The sequence below is a fragment of the Choloepus didactylus genome, chromosome 22 (assembly GCF_015220235.1).
Source record: "Choloepus didactylus isolate mChoDid1 chromosome 22, mChoDid1.pri, whole genome shotgun sequence".
NCBI classification, from domain to species: Eukaryota; Metazoa; Chordata; class Mammalia; order Pilosa; family Megalonychidae; genus Choloepus; species Choloepus didactylus.
Window position 1 is genome coordinate 37,131,417 of NC_051328.1, and position 23,672 is coordinate 37,155,088.

The window sequence follows — 23,672 nt, forward strand, 5'->3', positions numbered from 1 at the left end:
AGCAGACACTGCTATGTCTACCACTCAAGGCCCGACAATTTGACATGAGCTCTGAGCTGATAAAACCATGAGCTCACAAAGGAAAAAAAAAAAAACACTGGTACAAAGCAACAAGTTGAAGAAAGATGCTGGTAAGCACCTGGTACAGGTGGCTGAGCAGTTGCAAGAGAGTCTTTTGAAGCTGTAGATGAAGACCTGAGTACTCAAGTCATAAGCACTTGCAAGATAATCCAGGAAGATGCATGGAAGAAGACTTTCTGGAACTTGAAAAATTCAGTACATAAACCAAGAGAGAACGGTCTCTGAGACCTGAATTAGTGACATGAAAGAATGTGGAAGAAATGTCCCACAGTCCAGAGAAACCCCAGCTTGGGATGGAAGCCCTAAAGGAAAAGATAGGCTCGCGGGACATGTGCAAATAACCTAACTGCAAACATACCCAGAAGGGCAAACGGTAACAGATGGTGGAGAGCAAGGGATGAACAGGTTAAGGGAAGAAATTTTCCCTGATCTGCAGCTTAAGGGTTCCCTGCGTCCCAGGTGGGATGAGTGGAAAATATGCCCACACCACACCACGCCTCTAGTCATATCTTAAGATTTTTGAATTCCAAGGACAAATAAACTTTCAGACAAAGAAAGCGATATACAAAGAAAGTCGAACAAGTTTAACACTGGACTTGTCCTCTTCAGCACTGGAAGTTTGAAGACAAAGCTGAAGGTCTACAGCCCAAGCACACAGTCGGTGTCCAGCCATCATGTGTTAAGGCATTGGATGTGCCTCTGAGGATATGCCAGATTTTAGATCTATCATGTATTCTATTTGAGGGAAACTTCAAGAAGGCACCTGATCCAATGGAAACCTTAATCAGAAGAGAAACTTCTAGGCCAATGATGAGGTGGAAACCAGTGAATAGTTCATTTTGCAGTGTGGTTACATCTTATAGGATGACGACCATGTGATTTTGTTAAGAGTTCTTGAAACAGAAGAAGCACAGTATGAAAATTTTTCATTACAATCTTGTGGTGCTAAGAGAATCAAACGTCAGCAAAACTCAGGGAGTAAAACGTTCCCTAAAAGTTGCAACTTTGACGGCTGGGGGATTAATAGACAAATAAATCATCTTGCCAGGGGAGAGTTAATTTTGCTATTTTGATGAAAAAAGAAAATGTTATTTTAATTAGGATTATTAAAGAGCTGAGGGTAACCGCTAAAAGGATTGAAAAGCAGAGCAGAAATCAGGAGGGAAGGAGAGATAAACAGAAACTTGACCAAGAGCGAAAAAATAAGGAAAAGGATAAAAGCAGAAATTAAAAGTGTCTAGTAGTCAAAATGGAATGGAAATAATACATTCAATTTGGTAACTGGGTTGAATTCTTTTATTAGAAAAGAAGAAAAGAAACCCAATGGTGCAATGTTTACAAGAAACAAACCTGAAAGCAAACTTTTGCTAAAAACTTTTCACACGCTTCAGGATCTCCAGATGAGACATTACTGGATTCAGAAAGGAGACCACAGCGCCACTGAGGAGGGGGAGCTTATGTAGGGCAAACTTAATCAAATGTTCACGATATAGAGTCCTGCAGTTATATTCCTTCACTGAATCTTGTGACATGCATTTGAAAATTTTGGAAATTAATCATAGTGTGTGGCTTGTTCAAGGCCACATGGCATTCTGTCCTGTGAGCAGTATATTTATATGTTATATGTGTACTTAGATAGACAGATCGATGGATAGATATTCATGTACTTATATATTGTATATCAGCAATATAGGAAGCTAGGAAATGTTCTGACGAGTTTCCTTTTTACATAGGGGTGTCTTACCCAAAGTGGGTGCACAGATACGCTGATTAGCATGGTAAGCTTGTCAGGTAGGATAAGTGGGCTCTCCTGGAACAGGTGTTTCTTATCTGCAGTGCTGTAGGGTGTGTCCGTCCCATTGTTCCATTTTCAATGAAAGCACCTGCAGGTCAACTGTTTTTGTCTACTGGGAAATCCTTTCTTGGAAAGGGGTCCCTCCTGGCAAAGCCCAGTGCAGGCAGCCATTTTATTTTACTTTACTCTATAAAGAAAGGTAAATAACAGAAGAGTTACGTTAAATTCCAGTTTTATGTGCTGAAGGGCATTAAGAAAAACAATATGTAATGATAAAATATTTTGTTTACAAAAGGGATATGAGTCATAGGTGTTTAAATAGGAAACAGAAGAGTACCTAAGTGTATAAAACAAAAGCTTCTATCAATGCAAAGAAACTTGATAAAAAAAAATCTTTCAGAATTTGAAAGTCTAGTATGCAAAAACCTCACAAGGACAGAAGATCAAAATAAACTTAATTACAGAACGTTGTATCCTACAAATGGATAATATACACTGTTTTCTTCTGCCTGTTCTTCAGAATTTCTAACAAGTTGATTGCATACTTGATGAATTTAAAAAAACGATTCACAAGTCATCATCTGGCTATAACCTGATAAAATCTGAAATAAATAATAAGAAGATGGCACAATGGTCACTATTTGAAAATAGAACAAGTAATTTACCTAAAAAGTAGTAAACCTTTAGGTCATTACTATAGCTAGAAGAAAGTGTTTGCCTTAAATTGTTTCAGAACAAAGACTGAAAACATGCACTAAGTATTCATCTTAAGCAATTTTTAAAAGACCAATGAAATAAACTGACAGACACCAGGAACAAAATAGAGATAATAGCCAACAGAAAGAAACATAAAACAAACCAAAATACTAGGGAAAAAAAAATGCTGGTTCATTGAAAAGACCAATTAAATGAACTTTTGGCATACATACAATAGTAAATATGGAAAATGAGGCTGGGATGGTTTGGGGGCTTTATAGACACCAGAAAAGATCATGTTTTAAAGCTAATCCATTCCTGTGGGTGTGGACCGACTGTGGGTGGAAACTTTTGGTTATTTCAGTTGAGGCTGCCCCAGGCAGGTCTTAATCCTCTTACTGGAGTCCTTTACAAGAGGATGAAAAACAGAGAAAGTCACAGAAGACAGAAAAAAAAAAAACACAGAAGCTGAGAGAGAAAGACACAGAAGCTCAGAAAGAAAGTCCCAGGCGGAGGATCAGCCAGAAGCTGAAAGAAAGGAAACCCGGGAGCCAAGGTCCAGCAGACGCCACCATGTGCCTTGCCCTGTGACAGAGGAGTCCAGGATCTCCAGATTGCCTGTTGATGCGTGATTAGGACATTTTCACAGCCTCAGAACTATAAACTTATAAGCTAATAAAGCCCTATTGTTAAAAGCCAGCCCATTTCTGGTATATTGCATTTTAGCAGCTTTAGCAAACTGAAAACAGATTTTGGTACCAGAAGATAGGGTGCTGAGCTTGCAAATACCAAAAATGCTGGAATGGCTTTATAAATGGATAAGGGGAAGATTCTGGAAGAATTGGAGGAGCTAGATGGAAAAGGCCTAGATTGCTTTGAAGAGACTGTTGGTAGAAATACGGACTCGAAAGGTACTTCTCATGAGGCCTTAGACAGGAGTGATGAATGTGTCATTATCACCTGGAGGAAAGGTGACCCTTGTTTTATCACCTGGAGGAAAGGTGACCCTTGTTTTAAAGTGGCAGAGAACTTGGCAAAATGAGTCCTGGTGTAAGACAGAAGAGAACATTTGAAAGTGATAACCTTGGATATTTAGCTTCGGAGATTTCCAAACTAAGTGTGGAAAGTGCAGCCTGGTTTCCTCTTGCAGCTCATAGTAGAATGTGAGGAGAGGGATAAGCTCAGAACTGAACTGCTGGGTACAAAGAAACCAGAAATTGGTGGTTGGGAAAAATCTGAGATTCTGGAAAGCGAGTCCCCAGAGAATAGCGCCTGTGTGAGGATTTAATGGCACATGGATCCAGTCAGCTATTTCACTGCGAGTCAGGACTGGAAATGCAGCTATGCAGGAAGGATCTGTGCATGGTCCTACTGTCTGAGGGTCATACTGCATGCAAATTCGACAAGATTTTTTGTGAGATCTGTATGAACGGAACCACTGCCAGCCCAGCTAAAAGGGATAGAAAAGGGACAGACTGAAGGAAAAATGACTTCAAAGGGGAACCATGGAAGCTGAGGTCTGGAGCAAAAACACGTCTGGCCAGGAGCGCAGACCCACCCACGGATGTGGAAGGGGTGAGTGTGCCCCATGCGTGCAGAGGGCGGGCCCTCCGTCCCACTGTGCAGGCAGCGTGCCGCCGCCCTCGTCTTCAGAAAGGGTGGAGCGCATTCCCTGGGGGCCGGAGAGGGTCTGGCCGCCACCCCGCTGTGCTGAGGGGGTTGAGCCTGTGTCCCGGAGACTGGGGAGAGTTTGGCCGCCACCCTGAGCATGGTCATCACCCCGGTGTTTGGAGAGGGCCCGTTTATGTTTTTCAAGGCAAAGCCCTCTAGAAGAAATGTGGAAGATGATGAAACAGGTAGGAGTGCTGAGAACAGGGTGGGGCACATGCAACGGGCACAGGCGTCAACACAGCTGGGACAACCTGAGCAATAAAACAGGTGCTGACAATGTTGAATTAGAACCCAGGGAATAAAATAAATATCCATGTGTCCACGAATGAAGCAATCAATAAATAAACGAGGGAGAACAGACAGCTCTCCTTAGAGGAGAATTCCAGTTAATACATGCAGGAGTGAGGGAATTAGAAAGTCAACATTGAAAAACACTGTATTGCTGCAGGCAAGATTTTTGAATGTGTGCTAAAAGTAGGGGTGAAAGTTTGAGGAGAAACAGGATGTTTGCACAGTATCAAAGTGTCTTCCTCTAAGAAATGTATTAATTTCAAAGAGCAAAACGGTAACTTCACAGTGGATAAACCAGGCAAACAACAACCCTACCCAAGGGTCATGGTTGACATTGGGTAGAGATCAGGTAGCCTCTGATATGCGACAAAAACGGAACATTAGTTCTGCGCCATTCTGTGCCAGAAGCACGTAACCTGAAACGAATCAGGAGAAAATACAAGACAAACTCAAATTGAGGGATGTTATACAAAATAACTGACCATTAGGCTCCTCAGAAGGGTGGAGGTTCTGAAAGGTAAGGGAGGGCTCAGGAAATGTCACAGATCAGAGGAATCTAAGAAGACTGATGACTAAATCCTGGACTGGATCTTGGCACAGAAAAAGGACGTTAGTGGACGAACTGGTGAAATCTGAAAATGGCACCAATACTAATTTTGTTTTAACATTGGGAAATCTGGTGGTGAAGATTACACAGGAATGCTCTGTACCATCACTGCAACTTCCCTGCAGGTTTAAAATTATTTCAACATAAAAAAAACAAAAAAGCATATGTAAGGGAAAAATTATCCCGAACAAAAATAACTCCATATTTTGTCACTGACCAGGTAAAACTCTACCAAAGATTTCCTCCCCCATTTCAAGGATCCTAAATTACAAAAAAAAAATCCTTCTAAAGCAAGAGATTAAAGAAGATATATAATCACAATATAGATGCAAACTGATAAATCTCTGTGGGGAGAATAAGAGGGAATGTGTGGGAAATACTGAAGTCATTCTTTCCTGAAGATAAGCCCTAAAACTGAAAAATCAAGAACTTACAATATAAGCAGTTATTTAGAACTATGAAGTTAATTACTTCATAGTTCTAAATTGACTTTAGGCAGCGGGGAAAATGAGGAGTGAGTGATGGTGATAATCCTTAGATTTTTGAGTCTTTAAACTCTCGGCATATATAATTAGTGAAAAATGAAAGTTAGATGAAAACATATGCCCACATAAATACATGTACATGAATGTTGCTAGCATTATTCATAATAGCCAAAAAGTGGAAACAACCCAAGTGTCCATCAGCTGGCAGCAGATAAACAAAACGCAGTATATTCATACAACAGAATTGTATTCAGTCATTGAAAGGAATGAGTACGCCACAATGTGGATGAGCTTGAAAACATCGTGCTCAGTGAAAGAAGCCAGACACAAAAGACCACTCAGCTTAGGATCCCATTTGTATGAAATGTCCAGGACAGGCAAATCTACAGACAAAGTAAGTGGGTTAGTGGGTGCTGGGAAGAGAGGTGGGGAAGGAGGGGGTAGATAGGTAATGGGTATGGGGTTTCTTTTCTAAGTGATGAAAATGTTCTAAAATCAATAGTGATAACGGTTGCACAACTCTGTGAATATACTAGTAACATTGAAATTGGATGAGTTGTATGGCCTGTGAATTATATCTTAATAAAGCTATAAAACACACCTGGAAAATTAAATTTTAAGATGTCATTGGGAGTAGATGGTGCAGTGGTGGGAACCAAATGACTTGTTCAAGGATGTTTGCTATGAAGTCGAGAAGGGAAGTGGGTCGCTGGTGGGAGAGGAGGGGTGAAGGGAGTGCGGGTATCACAGGGCTGCTGATGGGAAGGCCTAGCGGAGGAGAGAATGGAAGGATGCAGGAGAGAAAAGGAATATGTATGAGAGGAAACATAGACCGAGGGGGGAGAGGGGCCCTTTGGCTGGGAAAGTGCAAGACATGGTATAAGTGCAGACTGGTGGGAAGATGAGATTTATCTTAGTAAATATTTCTCATCTAATTGCTTCTGTTTTCTATGTGAAGCAAGAAGCAAAGTCATTGGCTAAGAGTGGGGAGGTCTTGGGACAAGGGATGTGAAACTGTCATCTTTAGAGAGTGGAAAAAAGAATTTCTGAGAGAAAGACGGAATCGAGTCCTTTAATGTGCTTCTATATTCTGTGTTTTTAATTTAGGATTTTTTGCCCTGATATTCATTGGTTTTGGGGAATTTTGGTCAGTTTTTGTTTTGCTGGCTTCATAAAAATTTCTTGGAAGCCTGCCTTCTTTCTTAGGGCTATGGAGCATTTTGAATAGAATTGGAGCTATCTGCTTCCTACATCTAATAGATTTTAGCATCTGGGAAACTTTTGGGGCCTAGTTGTAGCAAATTTTTCATTTTCTTCAAGGGTGAAATTAGTCTCCAATTTTTTGTCTCTTCGGGGTCAGTTCCTATAATAAGAAATGTGTGTGTGCATGTGTATGAGATACACTATCCTTATTATAGTATATAATATACATACATGTATTCATTTTATTTACTTCAGAGGGTTTAGCAAAGCAGCAATCCTTTTTTTTTAAATTTTGAAATAAATTCAAAGTTATAGGAACAGTTGCAAAAACAATACAAACCCCATACACAGAACTCCAGCATACCCTGACCCCCCTCTCCCGATACCCCAATCCACCAACTTTAACATGCTGTCACACCGCCATTTCTTTCTTTCCCTCCCTCCCTCCCTCCCTATCATCCGTCATCTATTACTCTGTCTTCTGAACATATGAGAGCAAGCTGCACACATCCATGAACAAACACTATAATCCACATATACAATTCCCATGAACAAGAACATTCTTTTATGCAATCCCATTAAGCGCAGCTAAGAAGTTCAAGAAATTCAACATTGATACAAAGCTTACACTCTATATTTCCTTTTTTTTTTTTTTCTTATGTCTCAACTGTGTCCCTTTGAGCCTCCTCTCCTCCAACCTCAGATCCCATCCAGGATCATCCTTGGCATTCAATTGTCATCTATTTAGACTGCCTTGTGGAAACATATACAGCCTAAATCGTCCCATTCCACCCCATCCCTAGCATTCCATTAGTGGATTAATCACATTTAGAATGTTGTAATGCTATCTCCTTCCCACTATCCATTACTAGAAATTTCCCTTCACCTCAAACAGCAACCCTACACTCATTTCTTAACTCCCCATTGCTCCTTCCCCCACTTCTTGTAACCCATACTCTACTTTTCATCACTATGGTCATATTCTTTGATAATTTCTTTGTGTTTACTGTGGGGCTTAAAATTAACCTCTTAAATCCATAACCATCTTGTTTTTCTTTGATACCAACTTAACTTCAATAGGACACATAAACTATGTTCCTATACTCCTCCATTCCCCCACCTTTATGTAGTTCTTGTCAAAAATTACATATTTTACATTGAGTCCAAAAGCACTGATTCATCATTAGAGTTTGTGTATTTTATATCATGTAGGAAGTAAATAGTGGAGTTACAATTCAAAAATTATTGACTTCTATTTGTATTCCATTGTGGTCAGAGAATGTGCTTTGAATATATTCAGTTTTTTTTTTTTGTTGTTGTTGTTGTTGTTGTTGTTGTTTTTTAATTTATTGAGGCTTGTTTTATGTCCCAGCATACGGTCTGTTCTGGAGAAAGATCCGTGATCATTAGAGAAAAATGTGTGTCCTGGTGATTTGGGCTGTAAGGTTCTATATATGTCTGTTAAAATTCTCTATATCTCTCTCTCCTTTCTTTGTTTCTCTGTCGGTAGGAATCCCTTTAGTATCTGAAGTAGGGCAGGTCTTTTATTGGCAAAATCTCTCAGCATTTGTTTGTGAAAAATTTAAGCTCTCCCTCAAATTTGAAGGAGAGTTTTGCTGGATCAAATATTCTTGGTTGGAAATTTTTCTCTCTCAGAATTTTAAATATGTCACACCACTGCCTTCTCGCCTCCATGGTGGCCGCTGAGTAGTCACTACTTAGTCTTATGTCGTTTCCTTTGTATGTGGTGAATTGCTTTTCTCTTGGCTGCTTTCAGAACTTGCTCCTTCTCTTCAGTATTTGACAGTCTGATCAGAATATGTCTCAGAGTGGGTTTATTTGGATTTATTCTATTTGGAGTTCGCTGGGCATTTATGCTTTGTGTATTTATATTGTGTAGAAGATTTGGGGAGTTTTCCCCAACAATTTCTTTGACTACTCTTTCTAGACCTTTACCCTTCTCTTCCCCTTCTGGGACACCAATGAGTCTTAAATTTGGACGTTTTATTTTATCTGTCATACCCCTGAGATCCATTTTGATTTTTTCAATTTTTTTCTCCATTCTTTCATTTTCCATTCTGTGGTCCTCTAGGACACCGAGTCGTTGTTCAACTTCCTCTAATCTTGTATTTTGAGTATCCAGAGTCTTTTTAATTTGGCCAACAGTTTCTTTTATTTCCATAAGATCTTCCATTTTTTTTATTTACCCTTGCAATTTCTTCTTTATGCTCTTCTAGGGTCTTCTTCATGTCCTTTATATCCTGTTCCATGCTCTTGTTCTTTGATTGTAGTCCTTTGATTAATTGCGCCAAGTACTGTGTCTCTTCTGATCTTTTGATTTGGGTGTTTGGGATTGGGTTCTCCATATCATCTGGTTTTATCACATATGCTTTAAGATTTTCTGTTGTTTCTGGCCTCTTGGCCTTTGCTTTGCTTGATAGGGTTCTTTCAAGTTGTAAAAAATACCAGTCTAATTTTCCAGATCTACAACTTGGTGGCATACACCTTCTCTAACTAACCAGCAGATGGCATCTGCGAGTCACTTACTCCCCTCAAGTCAGTTCTCCTTAACATTACTTTGTGGTGTGTGGGGAAATGATTCTTGGGTTCAATTGGTGAACTCAGTTTGGGTGTGTTGTTGGTGCTGTCTGCCCTGAATGTGGGGCGTGTGGTGTCTGGGTGGTCAGGGAGGCAGGGCAGCTTTAAGAATCAAACCTTCCAGGTGTTCCCGGAGAGTCAAGGCTGTTGCAAGAGTCTAAGCCTTCATTTCAGTTTTGCCCCAGATTTTCTCTGCCACTGACCCACAAGTCCCTGGCATTGACGTAGCGTCCCTGGGTTTTCCAAGCGGGCCCCCCTTCTCAGCTGTGATCTTCCAGGACCTCCGCTGAGGGAAGGCTGTGCTATGTCACAAGTGTGTGCCGTCCCTCAAGGGAAGCCCCAAGCCGCTGGGCCATGCAGGGGTGCTCCCAGCCTGATGCAAAGATGGCTGAATGGGGCGTCTAACCACCCCCTGCTTCCACACAGCTCCGCCTTCCCAGCTCCAGGACAACTAGCTGTGTATGCACCCAAGGCCACTGTCCACGGGCCGATATTGTGGCGTGTGCGTGGTGCCGTGGGATACACTCCCCGTCACACTGGGTTTCCTGGCGCGACTCTAGGCTGTGGGTAAGATCCTGGGCAGGAGTGTCTCCAGCCTGCCGGGGAGCTGGCTGCAAGCAGCATGGTTTCTTTCTCCTTTTGGCTCTCCCCTCTGCCCCCCTGGTCCTGGGGGAGTCAGCAGTGGGCTTTCCTCCACGCCAGACACAGAGGGATTGGCACAGTCTACTCCTGCTGTGCTTCACTGCACAGTTCTCACCATCATAACTGCAGCCGCTCCTGAGTTTTTTTTGTTTTTTTTTTTTTTTAAAGTAGTAGTCTGTCTCCAAATGCCAACCCCCGGTTTCCCCACACCGCAGTGCGGCCGTGGGACTTTCAGCCGGCTTACTCGCTCGTTTCAGAATGCAGGCTCCCAGTTTCACCAAGTGCATGGTCCCTGTGGTTTTAGCAGACCTTGTCCAGCTGGTGCATCGCTGAAACTGGTATTCTGGGTCACTTTCTGGTTTTTATCTAGTATTTTTCACAGAGGTGTTTTTTTGCCCTGTCTCACCTGGCCGCCATCTTAGGTTCTCCCAGCAGCAGTCCTTTTAATTGCTTCTTATTAGTAGTTGTATATGCATTCTGATGTCTTACTTGGCTATTTGTGCCTCCACTCTTTTCTTGATTAAGCTAGATGATGGATTATCTACTTAATTGTTTCTATGCAGGTGTTTGTGTTTTTAACCACAAACCCAGCTCTTGCATTTATTTTGTATTTTATGTTTTGGCTGTTTTCTATTTTGTTCACTTCTACATTTATCTTCACTGCGTCAGTCTGCTTTCCTTAGGCCACTGCCGTTCTTTTTATAACTCCTTAATTCATTTATTTCACTTCATTTTTGGTTGCTAATGCAATGGGACCCGAAGGGTAGGTACAGATGTATGCTTTGGGACCAGGGTGGCTGTCACCCTTCGGAAGGTTTGGGGGGGATGTGGTAAGTTCCCAGGAACCGAGGCTAGTGGTCAGCAACTTGCTTGCGGGAACAGGAAAAAACAGCCCCAGCCCCGCAGCCAGGGCAGAGCCCCGAGCCAGCAGCATGGTCCTTTGCTGGCCCTTTCCTCGGGAGCTGCCCCAGTTAGAGCATTTGGGAAACCAAATACCAAGTTCAGGGAGGGAAGCTCTTTCCATTCAAGACAAGCTTGCAAATTAAAAATTTAAAGCACAGGAAGAAAACAATGCTCCGAGAGCTAAGAAAAGTAAGAGAATTCATTCCAAGTAATCTGAAAATGACTTTGAAATAAATACTTTTAAGGTTTTTAAAAGAGAGAATCCAAAACATAACGTACGTTTGAAAAAGAAGAACAAACCTTCTATGCTATTAACAAAGAGTGAAAGAACCAATTAGAAATCCTGGAAATACAATTTGAAAATTCTTTAGAAAAAAATGTTTTAAAGCTAAGTAAGTGGGAAATTCTAAAAAGGATATAAAGAAAGAATTGGTTTACTGAGTGTGCGGGGGAATTCGCCTTGAACACAGCACGACACGATAAGCATGTGCAAGGAGCCCCAACATAAAATATTTTAAATCAGCATTTAAAGAGACACAAGTCCTCAGAGTATAAGCATAGCAGGATAAAAAAGTGCAAATCCATACATAGATACATCAGATTGAATTGGCAGAAGCTCAGGATAAAGAAAAAAAATAAAAGAAAACAAGAGAAAGGACAGATTACCTGCAAAGAATCGACAGACCATAGCGCAGGCCGTAGAGCATCTACGGAAACAGCAGCTTAAAGATTAAGGATAATATCTTCCAAGTGCTTAAGACAAAAAACTCTAAGTCTAGAAATTCTATACGTAATAAACCATCATTCAAGAGTAAGGGCAAAAGGAAGGTATTTTTCAGACATACAAAGACAGATAATGTAGTAGACATAGACCTCTGCTAAAAGAACTACTGAAGCATTTACATAAGCAAGGTGTGCAGTGCCGGAAGCTATGGTGGGCAAAGAAATGAGTAAAATATATTAGAAAATAGAAATAACTGTAGGCTTGGGAAAGAAAATAATCTGGATATTTGCATGAAAACTCAGACTCAAAAGAAATCCAGGAAGTGACTGTCACAAACTTCTAAGTAGGACAAAAGGGGTTTTGATTGGGTAGGGGATGCATTGGTGGCTTTAGACAGCTGGGTGACAACGCTCTCATTTCTTGACTTGGGTGGTGGTTCCATAGCTGTTTGCTTTATAGTTATTCATTAAATTGTATATATGAATGTGCATCTCATATATACGGAGTGTTAAAGACTAAACTACATAGCCCATAAACGCTTTGGGGTTCAGAAAAGGAGAAAAAGCCCTGTAGTTACAGAAGCATTAATGGAAATGATAGATTTTGAACTTGAACCTAAAGATGAATTAGTCACTACTTACGTGAAGTCAATAGAAGAAGGTGAAAAGAGTGGTTCAGTGTTTAGACTTGAATAGGGGGTTTTGCTTTGATTTTTTTTAAAATTTTATTTTGAAATAAATTCAAACTTACAGGAACAGTTGCAAAAACAATACAAACCCCATACACAGAACTCCAACAAACCCTGACCCCCCTCCCCCAATACCCTGATCCACCAACTTTAACATCGTGTCACACCACCATTTCTTTCTTTCCCTCCCTCCCTATCATGCATCTATTGCTCTGTCTTCTGAACATATGAGAGCAAGCTGCACACATCCTTGAACAAACACTATAATTCACAAATACACTTCCCATGAACAAGACCATTCTTTTATGCAATCCCATTAAGCACAGATAAGTTCAAGAAATTCAACATTGATACAAAGCTAACAGTCTGTATTTCTTTTTTTTCTTTCTTTTGTCCCAACTGTGTGCCTTTGAGCCTCCTCTCCTCCATCCTCAGATCCCATCCAGGATCATCCTTGGCATTTAATTGTCATTATCTATTTAGACTGTCTTTTTTTTTTTTTTTCCAATTGTGGCAACATATATACAGCCTAAATCTTCCCATTCCAACCCCTCCCTAGCATTCCATTAGTGGGATTAATCACATTTAGAATGTTGTAATGCTATCACCTTCCCACCATCCATGACTAGAAATTTCCCTTCACCCCAAACAGAAACCCTACACTCATTTCTTAACTCCTTATTGCCCCTTCCCCCACTTCTCATAACCCATACTCCACTTTTCATCTCTATGGTCATATTCTCTGATACTTCCTTTGTGTTTACCGTGGGGCTTAAATTTAACCTCTTAAATCTATAACAATCTTTTCTTTGATACCAACTTAACTTCAATAGGACAGGTAAACTATGTTCCTATACTCCAGTGTTCCCCACCTTTATGTAGTTCTTGTCAAAAATTACATATTTTACATTGAGTCCAAAACCACTGATTTATCATTACAGTTTATGTATTTTAGATCCTGTAGGAAGTAAATAGTGGAGTTACAAATCAAAATACAGAGGTATTGCTATTTATATTTACCATGTGATCTTTACTGGAAATCTTTATTTCTTCATGTGGTTTCAGTCAATTGTTTAGTGTCCCTTCCTTTCAGCCTGCTCAATTCCCTTTAGCATTTCTTATAGGACTGATCTACTGGTGATGAAGTCCCTCAGCTTTTGATTATCCAGGAATGTTTTCATCTCTCCCTCATTTTTACCCTCCAGTTGTTTGTGAATTTTCTAAGTCTCTGGTGGTTACTGACTTCTATTTGTATTCCATTGTGGTCAGAGAATGTGCTTTGAATATATTCAATTTTTTTTTTTTTTTTTAATTTACTGAGGCTTGTTTTAAGTCCCAGCATACAGTCTATTCTGGAGAAAGATCCGTGCTCACTAGAGAAGAATGTGTGTCATGGTGACATGGGATGTAATGTTCTATATATGTCTGTTAAATTTTTCTCTTTCTCCTTTCTTTGTTTCTCTGTCAGTAGGGCTCCCTTTAGTATCTGAAGTAGGGCAGGTCTTTTATTGGCAAAATCTCTCAGCATTTGTGAAAAATTTAAGCTCTCCCTCAAATTTGAAGGAGAGTTTTGCTGGATCAAGTATTCTTGGTTGGAAATTTTTCTCTCAGAATTTTAAATATGTCACACCACTGCCTTCTTGCCTCCATGGTGGCCGCTGAGTAGTCACTACATAGTCTTATGTTGTTTCCTTTGTATGTGGTGAATTGCTTTTCTCTTGCTGCTTTCAGAACTTGCTCCTTCTCTTCAGTATTTGACAGTCTGATCAGAATATGTCTTGGAGTGGGTTTATTTGGATTTACTCTATTTGGAGTTCACTGGGCATTTATGCTTTGTGTATTTATATTGTGTAGAAGGTTTGGGAAGTTTTCCCCAACAATTTCTTTGACTACTCTTTCTAGACCTCTACCCTTCTCTTCCCCTTCTGGGACACCAGTGAGTCTTAAATTTGGACTTTTATTTTATCTGTCGTATCCCTGAGATCCATTTCGATTTTTTCAATTTTTTCCCCATTCTTTTGTTCTTTCATTTTCCGTTCTGTGATCCTCGAGGAGGCTGAGTTGTTGTTCAACTTCCTCTAATCTTGTATTATGAGAATCCAGAGTCTTTTTAATTTGGCCAACAGTTTCTTTTATTTCCATAAGATCTTCTATTTTTTTTATTTACTCTTGCAATTTCTTCTTTATGCTCTTCTAGGGTCTTCTTTATGTCCTTTATATCCTATGCCATGTTCTTCATGTTCTTTATATCCTGTGCCATGCTCTCATTGTTTGTCCTTAGTTCTTTGATTAATTGCGCCAAGTACTGTCTCTTCTGTACTTTTGATTTGGGTGTTTGGGTTTGGGTTCTCCATATCGTCTGGTTTTATCATATGCTTTAAGATTTCCTGTTGTTTTTGGCCTCTTGGCATTTGCTTTGCTTGATAGGGTTCTTTCCGGATATAAAAAAATACCGACCTCTTATTTGTCAGATCTACAGCTTGGTAGCGTACACTTTCTCTAACCAGCAGATGGCATCCGCTAGTCACCTATTCCCCTCAAGTCAGTTCTCCCCAACTTTGTCTTCATGGTGTGTGGGGATCTGATTCTTGTGGGGTTCAATTGGTGCACTAAGTTTGGGTGTATTGTTGGTGCTGTCTGCCCTGAATGTGGGGTGTGTGTCTGAGTGGTTAGGGAGGCAGGGCAGCTTTAATAATCAAACTTCCCAGGTGTTCCTGGAGATTTAGAGTCTAAGCCTTCATTTCAGTCTTGCCACAGATTGTCTCTGCCGCTGACCCACAAGTCCTTGGTATTGGCGCAGGATTTCCAAGTTGGTCCCCCCTCTCAGCCGTGCTCCTCCAGAACCTCTGCTGAAGGAAGGCTGTGTCACGTCACAAGTGTCCGATGGCCCTCCAGGGAAGCCCTGGGCTGCCAGGCCATGCAGGGGTGTTCTCAGCCTGCTGTAAAGATGGTTGAATGGCGCATGTTAATTTCCCCCTTTTCGCACAGCTCCGCCTTCCTAGCTCTGGGACAATTAGCTGTGGGTGCACTAAAGGCCACTGTCCTCGGCCGATATTGTGGCATGTGTGCGGTGCTGTGGGAACCACTCCCCATCAGGTTTCTTGGCATGGCTCTGGGCTGTGGGTTGGGCCCCAGGTAGGAGGGTTTCTTTCTCCTTTTGGCTCCCCTCTGCCTCCTTGGCCCCAAGACAATCAGCAGGGGGCTATCCTCCATGCCAGACACCGAGACGTTGGCACAGTCTGCTCCTGCCGTGCTTTGCTGCGCGGTTCTCGCCATTATAACTGCAGCCATTCCCGGGTCTTTTTTTTTTTTTTTTTTTAAAGGAACTAGTCCATCTCCCAACGCCAACCCATAGTTTTCTCACACCGCAGCATGGCAACCGGACTTTCAGCCAGCTCACTCACTCGTTTCAGAACACAGACTCCCAGTTTCACCAAATGCATGGTCCCTGTGGATTTAGCAGACCTTGTCCAGCTGGTGCATTGCTGGAACTGGTGTTCTGGGTCACTTTCTGGCTTTTATCTAGTATTTTTCATGGAGGTGTTTTTTTGCCCTGTCTTACCCAGCCGCCATCTTAGGTTCTCCTCCCTGCTTTATTCTTAATAGGATGGAAAGCTGGTCTCCTTTTGGAAGGGCACAGATTAACTGAAGTCAGTATAGGCTCTCCCCAGTGCCTCACTCAACACATTCAGGTAGTCACCAGGCACTGTCTACTTTACCTCCACTCCCTGTGCGACAACAACTGTCTGCTTTCTCCTCTGCACCTTTGCTAATGGTCAGAATACCCTTCACCATCCACCCTTCCTTGGGCAACGTCACGGTTCCCCCCGTTTTCCTGGGGGAGGAAAACCATTTTATGGGAACAACAATTACCAGGTAAGAGAAAGACAAATAAGAAAGGTAAGAAAACCTTTAAGGTATAGGTGAGAAACACATTTTCAGAGTGAGGTATGGTGTGAGTCCATTTTTCCTAAAAATGAATGACAAAAGAAGCCCATTCACGCGTGTCGTGCGTTTTGTGGCATCCGGCGTCTCTCACTTGAACTCCAGCAGTTGCCTCACTGGCTTCCTGAGCAGCCGTCCTTCACATGATAGCAAGAGGTCTTTTAAAACCATAAGGGAGGTAACATGTCCTTCCATGAAAAGGAGTCTGCCTTATCCTGGTGGGTTTTCCTTAGCACGGTAGAGGGAATATTTGGCTCACACCACTGAATAGTTAAGGGCCAGTTTCCTCTCAGTCATGGCTGGGTCCAGGTGCAGACGCATTCCCAGGCTGAGTTTCTCTGTGTGATAGCAAAGGGACCACACAGGACTACTAGCAACTAGAAAAGAAACCATCATTTTACTGAGTGCTCCAGCACAAGTCCCATTCTGATCTCACTGGACTGGCATCGGACTGGCTTGGTCATGTGCCTGGTGGTAGTGGCGGGAGTAAGACACTGTTGCTGCCTTTTTTTTTTTTTTTGGCTTACAGATTTATTGGGATAGAATTCACATACCATGTAATTTACCCATTTAAAGTGTGCAGTTCTATGGTTTTTAGTGTATTTACAGTTTGCAACAATTGATTGCTATAGAACATTTTCATCACCCCCAAAACAAACCCCATACCCAATAGCTATCACTCCTCCCCCACCAACCTCACCACTCCCCCCAGCCCCTGGCAATCACTAATTCACTTTCTGTCTCGATGGATTTGCCTGTTCCGGATGTTTCAGATCAATGGAATCATACACTGTGTCTTCAAGTGCATGATGTTTGAGGTTCATCCATGTTGTAGCCTGTTCCCTTGGCTTTTAAGGCCCCTAGGAGCCCCTAAATGGTAAGGCTCCTGCTTGCATTTCTGTCCTTGTATTAAGCCACTTTCTTCCTCATCTGCTCTGTTCCACTCGAAGCGTGTAGCTGCTCAGAGCCTTTGTGTTTGGATAAGGGCCAGAAGGTGATGTGAGCCAACGAAAAGACTAATTTGATTAAAAAATAGGACCAATGGGCAATGAATTTGTTTCACTGTTTCACAATAAAGCGACACTACAAAGATTATGTATTTTATAAATTTTTTGCTTGTAGTGAATAAACAATTGTGAGTTTTATCTTTGTTTACCAAGGATAATCCCAGTTGCAAAATTTCTTTCCCATGTAATTAGTCACCATGGACCATCTGTTTTTCCTCTACAACTTGTGCAAAAGAGAAATAGTCTTTTTACTCCTCTGCTCCTTTGCAAATGGTCAGAATAACCTTCAGCAACAACCCCCCAAGACACGGTTCCACAGCTACCCTGGGGGGAGCGTCGGCCCCCACTCCCTTCAGGCACGTTTGCAAGAGGTTTGGCCCACATCTGTGTGTGAAGGATGCAGTCACCAGACGGTTGCCCTCTCCTCTACTCCCCAGGAAAGCGAGGAGGAGCTTTACTCCTCCTGTCGCCAGCTGCGGAGGCGGCAGGAAGAGCTGAACCACCAGCTCTTTCTGTATGACACGCACCAGAACCTGCGCAGTGCCAACCGGGATGCCTTGGTGAAGGAGTTCAATGTCAACGAGAACCAGCTCCAGCTGTACCAGGAGAAGTGCAACCGGAGGTGGGCCAGCCCCTCTTCCACCTGCAGATGCTTGGGGGTGGGGGGGTGGGGGGGTAGGGCAGGGGCGGATTCACTCCTTCAAGCACATCAAGCCCAATGACCCGGCACCCCCGGGGCCAGCCTTCTGGAAAGCACCTTGAGTTGCTTTCTTTGGAAATCCTTTGAGGGATACCCTTGACTCTAGTTTCCTTTTCTCTATAAATTCACATATGGTAATAGCTGAAGCTTCTCTAAGTAGAGCTGTCACCTCTCAAAGGACACTTCACTATAGTAAGAAAATAAATGACGACCGCTGCTTTATAACAAGCCCCGGCTGAGTCCCTGAGAAGGTGGCACCTCTTGTGCTACAGGCACGCAAGAGGCTCCTAATACCTTGGAATGTGCCAGAGAGTTCCACGCAATGAGACTGATCCCAACAAAAATGCCCTAGTCCCCTCCAATGAGAAACACTGTGCTGAGCTCCTTAGCCACGTTACTCTCATTGGTTCTTTACTCAGCCTGACAGGGTAGCTATTAGCCCCTCTTACCAGTGAGGAAAGTGAGACTCAGAGAGGTGACAGCTCACCGGGACTCCAAAAACTGGGAAGCCCTGCAAGTGTGTGCATCAAGAAATATCACGGAGTTCAGCACACAGCCTGTTCCTTGTGCCCAATTCATGATGGTGAAATCTGCTTTATTTCAGGTTAAGGGAGAAGCGAGTCAGCAACAGCAAGTTTTACTCATAGACGCGGGGGTAGTATGTCAGGTGGGACCTGCGTGTGTCTGCGTGTAAGAGACTATGCCTGAGTCAGCCCGTGGGAAGATGCTAATCTGTGATGTCATCCTCTCTTCAAGCCTGTCACCAAAGTGACTCTTCCCAAGAAGACCCAACTGGCATGAGTTGGGGTGATTTCCTGCTCTCCTCTTTTTTCTTGGACAACTTTCTTAACTTACATTCTCTGTAGAGCGTCCTGAAAACGTGCATCTCATTTTTGGCCTCTCGTGTTTCAAACTCATTGAATAAAAGCAGTGGGCGTCTCGATCGGTTACCTCTCTGCTGAACAGGATTACTTTCCTGGCAAACAGGATTCTGCCGCTAATGAACCAGGTGATTGACGACCATGGAGAAGCCTGAAATGTAAGGAACTAATGCAGTAGATTCTGGAAAGGATTTTAACTAAAAGGCAGAGGATTCCACAGTTCAGGCCACAGGGTTCCACCAGGGCCCAAGGGGGTTCCTGCCCCTGCCTGGCACATTCTCCCAAACTCCCTGCCCTGGGTCAGCGGCTCAGCTCAATGCACTGAACTACCACCGGCTGGCCAGCTGGCTAGACCGGCCTCCTGCATGGACCTGCCACAGTGATGAGAGATGGTTGGTTGATGGAATCTGTATTCATTGAGAAAAATTTCTAAATGCCTTCTGCACAAGATCGATGAATGGTAGACTTGCTTCTTGACTGGCATTTTGGGGGTGGGGAGTGGAAGTCTTTGGGCCTCTCTGTTTTTAAATGGCCGCTCAGAGACCAGCTGAAGGCTCAGCCAGCTCATTACCCACACTCTGCCTGTCCCCCCTCACTGCCCCTGTGCCTCTCGTCTCCCTGAGCTGGCTGTGAGACCACAGCAAAGGCCCTCAGTCTGCCCCACTGCACAGACCAGCAGTAGTTTGCTGCTTCAAAGGGGTAGAGGAACATTAGGCTTCGTGGGGAAGTTCTCTGGGTCACCCAGGTTTCTGCAGCAGCAAGCTTAACTTAAATATCAAAACAAACCAGGCTCTGGCTGATCAGAAGACCCCAACTTCTTCATTCCACAAAAATTTAGTGGGTACCTCCCCTATGCCAGACACTGTGCCAGGTCTAGGGGTACAACATTAAAAACAAAAACCAAACTCTCAAGGACAGTACACCTCCATGTGCTCCTAAAAGAAATGCAGTTCACCTTCCCTAAAGCTGACAGTATAGGTCAAAGCGGTCAGACCAAGCTGGGGCTATTATTTTGCGACATTAATTTAGTTATTCCTTGGATCGGATTATTTTAACTGGCAGTGAGCAACCACAGGAAGAATCTGCCTGCCTGATGGTGGCTCATGCTCAAAGCAACTTTCAGGAAAGGTTGGAGGCAAAGGGTCTGAACTGAGTGTTGCAGGGAAGGGATTTTCAGGTTCTTTCACCCATGCCCCAATACCATTTGGCCAGGTAGCTGTCAGGGCATAACTCCTGCCCCTGGAAATTCCTTGCCCTTACAGCACTATCGCTACTTCTATGCAGTACAGCTCAGGGGCTGCTGTCTTTTTTTTTTGCATTCAGTTTAGGGGTGAGTATGAGAGAGACAGCTCCCCATTTTACTCCATTGTAAAGTGAAATGTTAAGGCCTGGATCCCCTTTCTGCTTAAAATGGATTTTTTGCTACTTTATTAAAGAAATTGAGAAATGGTGGGACATCAAACAGAAGCGAAGCCTTCCTTTAGTCGCTCCTGTGTAAAATCCAGGTTATGATACAAACGGTGCTGGGAATAACCCTTTATCTAAAACTACATCCTTCTCCTAGGTGCTACCATGTCTTGAACTCCACACTTAATATTTGGTTTGTCCATCCTGCCCTTAACAGGGTAACACATTATTCTGATGCTTGGGGGTGTTGGGGACTTAGCCGATTCCCCTGGGAAAGGCACCCGGAGGCACAGCAAAGTGCACAGATGGCATCACTGCTTTTCCCAGAGTCTGCTCCAGATGCCACATAATCTAAGTATAAAGTATCCGGCGTAGGCTTGCTTAATACATGACTGTTAAACCACAGACGGTTCACCAAAGGAGAAGTGATGGGAGCATTCCGAAAGATGGCGGCAGCGACACTGGTCAGAACCACAACCGTCTATGGGTTGAATTGCTTTTGTTCTCCATTTTCCTAGTGCATTATTTAGAACATCAGCTATCACATGGAAAAATAGAAGAGGGAGGGTGGTTTGGTTGTCTGAGTTTGGGAAATTTAGGTTTTACAAAGTTGAATAATTTTTCTATTGTTGGACATGCACAGTGAGAGGGGTGTAAGCTCTTACGTTACTCAAATCTGACATCAAATCCTTTTGCCAATAACTGCATCAAGGGGCTCGTGTATGGGGGAACGTGTTGGAAGACCTGCTCATAATTAAGAAATCAGCCTAGCAACATGACCTAATAATGTGTGTAATTTGGGACCTAGTTAAAGAAATCTAAACTTAAACCTTCAAGGGCAGCCTTACCCCAGAAGGTGTGCCAGAGCTCTCCAAGGAGTTCGCAAGCCAGAATTGTTTTCAGATAGCAAGTTTTGGTTCCTCACCTTCATGTAGTGTTCTTTCCTAAGAATTGTCTACCCCAGAAAATGCCCTTTCCTCACTTTACAAAAGAAAACATCCTCAACCCTACCACAGAGCAGGACCCAAGGCATAAAAACATTTGGGGGCATCCACTCAAAATAAGGGTGCTCAGATGGAAGAGACCCTTAATAACAGGGTACGAAGCCTGTTGCAAGTCAGGGGGTTTCCAATTCTTTGCTTTCAACATCCAAGGTGGATCCAATTGGGCTGACTTTCTTACATATAACCAAGAACAGTTCGAGGAATTCAGTGATACTGCAATCACAAAACCCTTTCCCTCCCCATCTCCATATTTATGTGAACAAGGAGTGTCAGCAATTCCACACCTAAGACAGAAAAGAATGATGAAAATTGATGCTGTATCTTGGCTCCCTCTAAGAATAATATTAATCTACAAATCTTTGAACCACCTGGGGAGAAAATCTCTCTCCATCTCATTAGCTAATACATTTCCAATGAAATCTTGCTATGTTTAATAATTACAATTTGTACTATAGTCGATCACTGACTGAGTGTTACTAAAACTCAATCCAGAAGAAATTTTTTATATACTTAAAGGAAACTATATAATTTTATATGATTGTGTTACAGATGTATAAATTAAACAATGTAAAAGCAAACATTTTTAGGTTCAAATTGAGAGGGACGTGAAATACAAATTCATAGTAAAAAGAAAAATGTGGCATTTCCTACTATTGAAAATTGCCTTATTCATGTAATTTTTGGAAAGCTGCTGGTGTCTATCGAGTAGCTATTGTATTTAGAGCCTCTTGGCTAAATTTTTAAAGGAATGTTATCAGTTTTATTTAAAGTTGGAATATCTACAATATACCAGAAATTATATGCTCTGGCAATATTTAAGATGAAAACTTCTGGATGTCAATTTACAAATTGCAAGGGAATCTATAGATTTTCAAAATACACTTAGGAGGTATCTGAGCATAAATGTTTAATTTTGCTGATCAGAGGTCACTAAATGAATTTATTTGGAAGGCAAAGAGGATGGTTAAAAGGGGTTCAATCATTTTAAAAAGGAAGGTAACATCCTTCAACTTGCAAGACATTTAAGTTTTGAGGACAATCCTAAAGCCGTATTCTAATCAACATACAATTAATTAGATTAAGAAATATTCAGATTACAAAATCAGCATTTGAATAATTTTGAATAGTTTTTTCCAGGTTTTCAATTTTCAGAATACTTTCTCCTTCAGAGCAAGACTCCCCAATGATTCCGTCTCTTTCCGAAATTTCCACATTTCTTATTTTTCATTAGGCTTTAAGAGACTGCATTTGTAAACTTGTGTTTCATTATTAAAGCTTAATTTATTTTTTTATATAAATAGGGTGTGCTTGTGTGTACCTAAAGAATTATGTGAAGGAGTCATACAGATGTTGACTATTGTTAATGTGGAAAATTAAATGGCATCTGCCCAGAGCTGCTTTCTTGTCTTCTCTTTTTAAAAAAATGCTCCCAAATAAAACAGAAAAGGAATACTTCAGCTATGAGATACAGATACTATCTTTAAAATGTGTTTTCTATCCTATTTATCACTCTTTTCTGTAGGTTACAGGTCTGTCAGCAAAAATTTACTCAATGTAGAAACCCACGTTTACAAAATTAATGCACGGCCGCTCTTAGTTTTCCAGGCTTTGGAAGAGTGTTTAGCAGTGGAAGGAGCAATGCTGTTGTTGTTCACATCTGCATTTCTCAGCTGAGTTACGGTGTGTGTTAGGCCTGGCAGCCACTGCGTCTTCCTGCCAACAGACCCTGGAGCACCAAAGTGCCCGCCATGACCATCCTGATCACCCAGCCACCAGTGGCTGCAGCAGTCTCCCTGGCCAGAAAGGCTTAAGAACAGCCTACGACAAACCCCCCGCATGAGACTACAGGGACTAGGAAAAAGCAAAGAAGAAACAAGAACTGTGAAAGGACCATTTGTTAAAATGGGTAAAGTTGTAACTCTCATGCAAATATTAGAAACAAGTCAAAAATTTACTTCATCCATTAATTAATGAGGAAACCAATAAAATGTTACAACTGGTTCAAAGGAGAATTCAAAGAACAATAAACAGGCAATGGCTGTCCAGATGATGTGATTCTATAGCATAATCTAGTCCTTTTGCTGACCTTGAGCTAATTTACAACTTTATAAGTTGTAGAATATCGAGAGGAATGCAATATTCCTTGTCTACAGAAATGCAAATTTTGTTGGGTGGAAATTCCTTTGATTATTGCCCTGTGGATACTGACCAGTTTTGCCAGTTTTGTGACTATTAAGTGAATTTATTTCAGCATCAGCAATGGAAATGAAGTTTGACCTCTGCCTTACACTGGACTTAAAAAATCAAGCCCAATCAAATTATAGATCAAAATGTAAAAGGTAAA

The 23,672-nt window shown here is 42.0% G+C and overlaps 1 protein-coding gene across 1 annotated transcript in view; it reads left to right on the forward strand.

Moving 5' to 3' along the window:
• Window positions 1-22,721, forward strand: part of PLCG2 (phospholipase C gamma 2) — a 165,472-nt gene extending 142,751 nt beyond the window's left edge. Inside the window, exons 32-33 of the mRNA XM_037816318.1 lie at window positions 17,774-17,958; window positions 18,641-22,721. Coding sequence (XP_037672246.1) covers window positions 17,774-17,958; window positions 18,641-18,683 — 228 coding nt within the window. The 3' untranslated portion in view covers window positions 18,684-22,721. The remainder of the gene's footprint in view (window positions 1-17,773; window positions 17,959-18,640) is intronic.
• The last annotated feature ends 951 nt before the right edge of the window (window positions 22,722-23,672 follow it).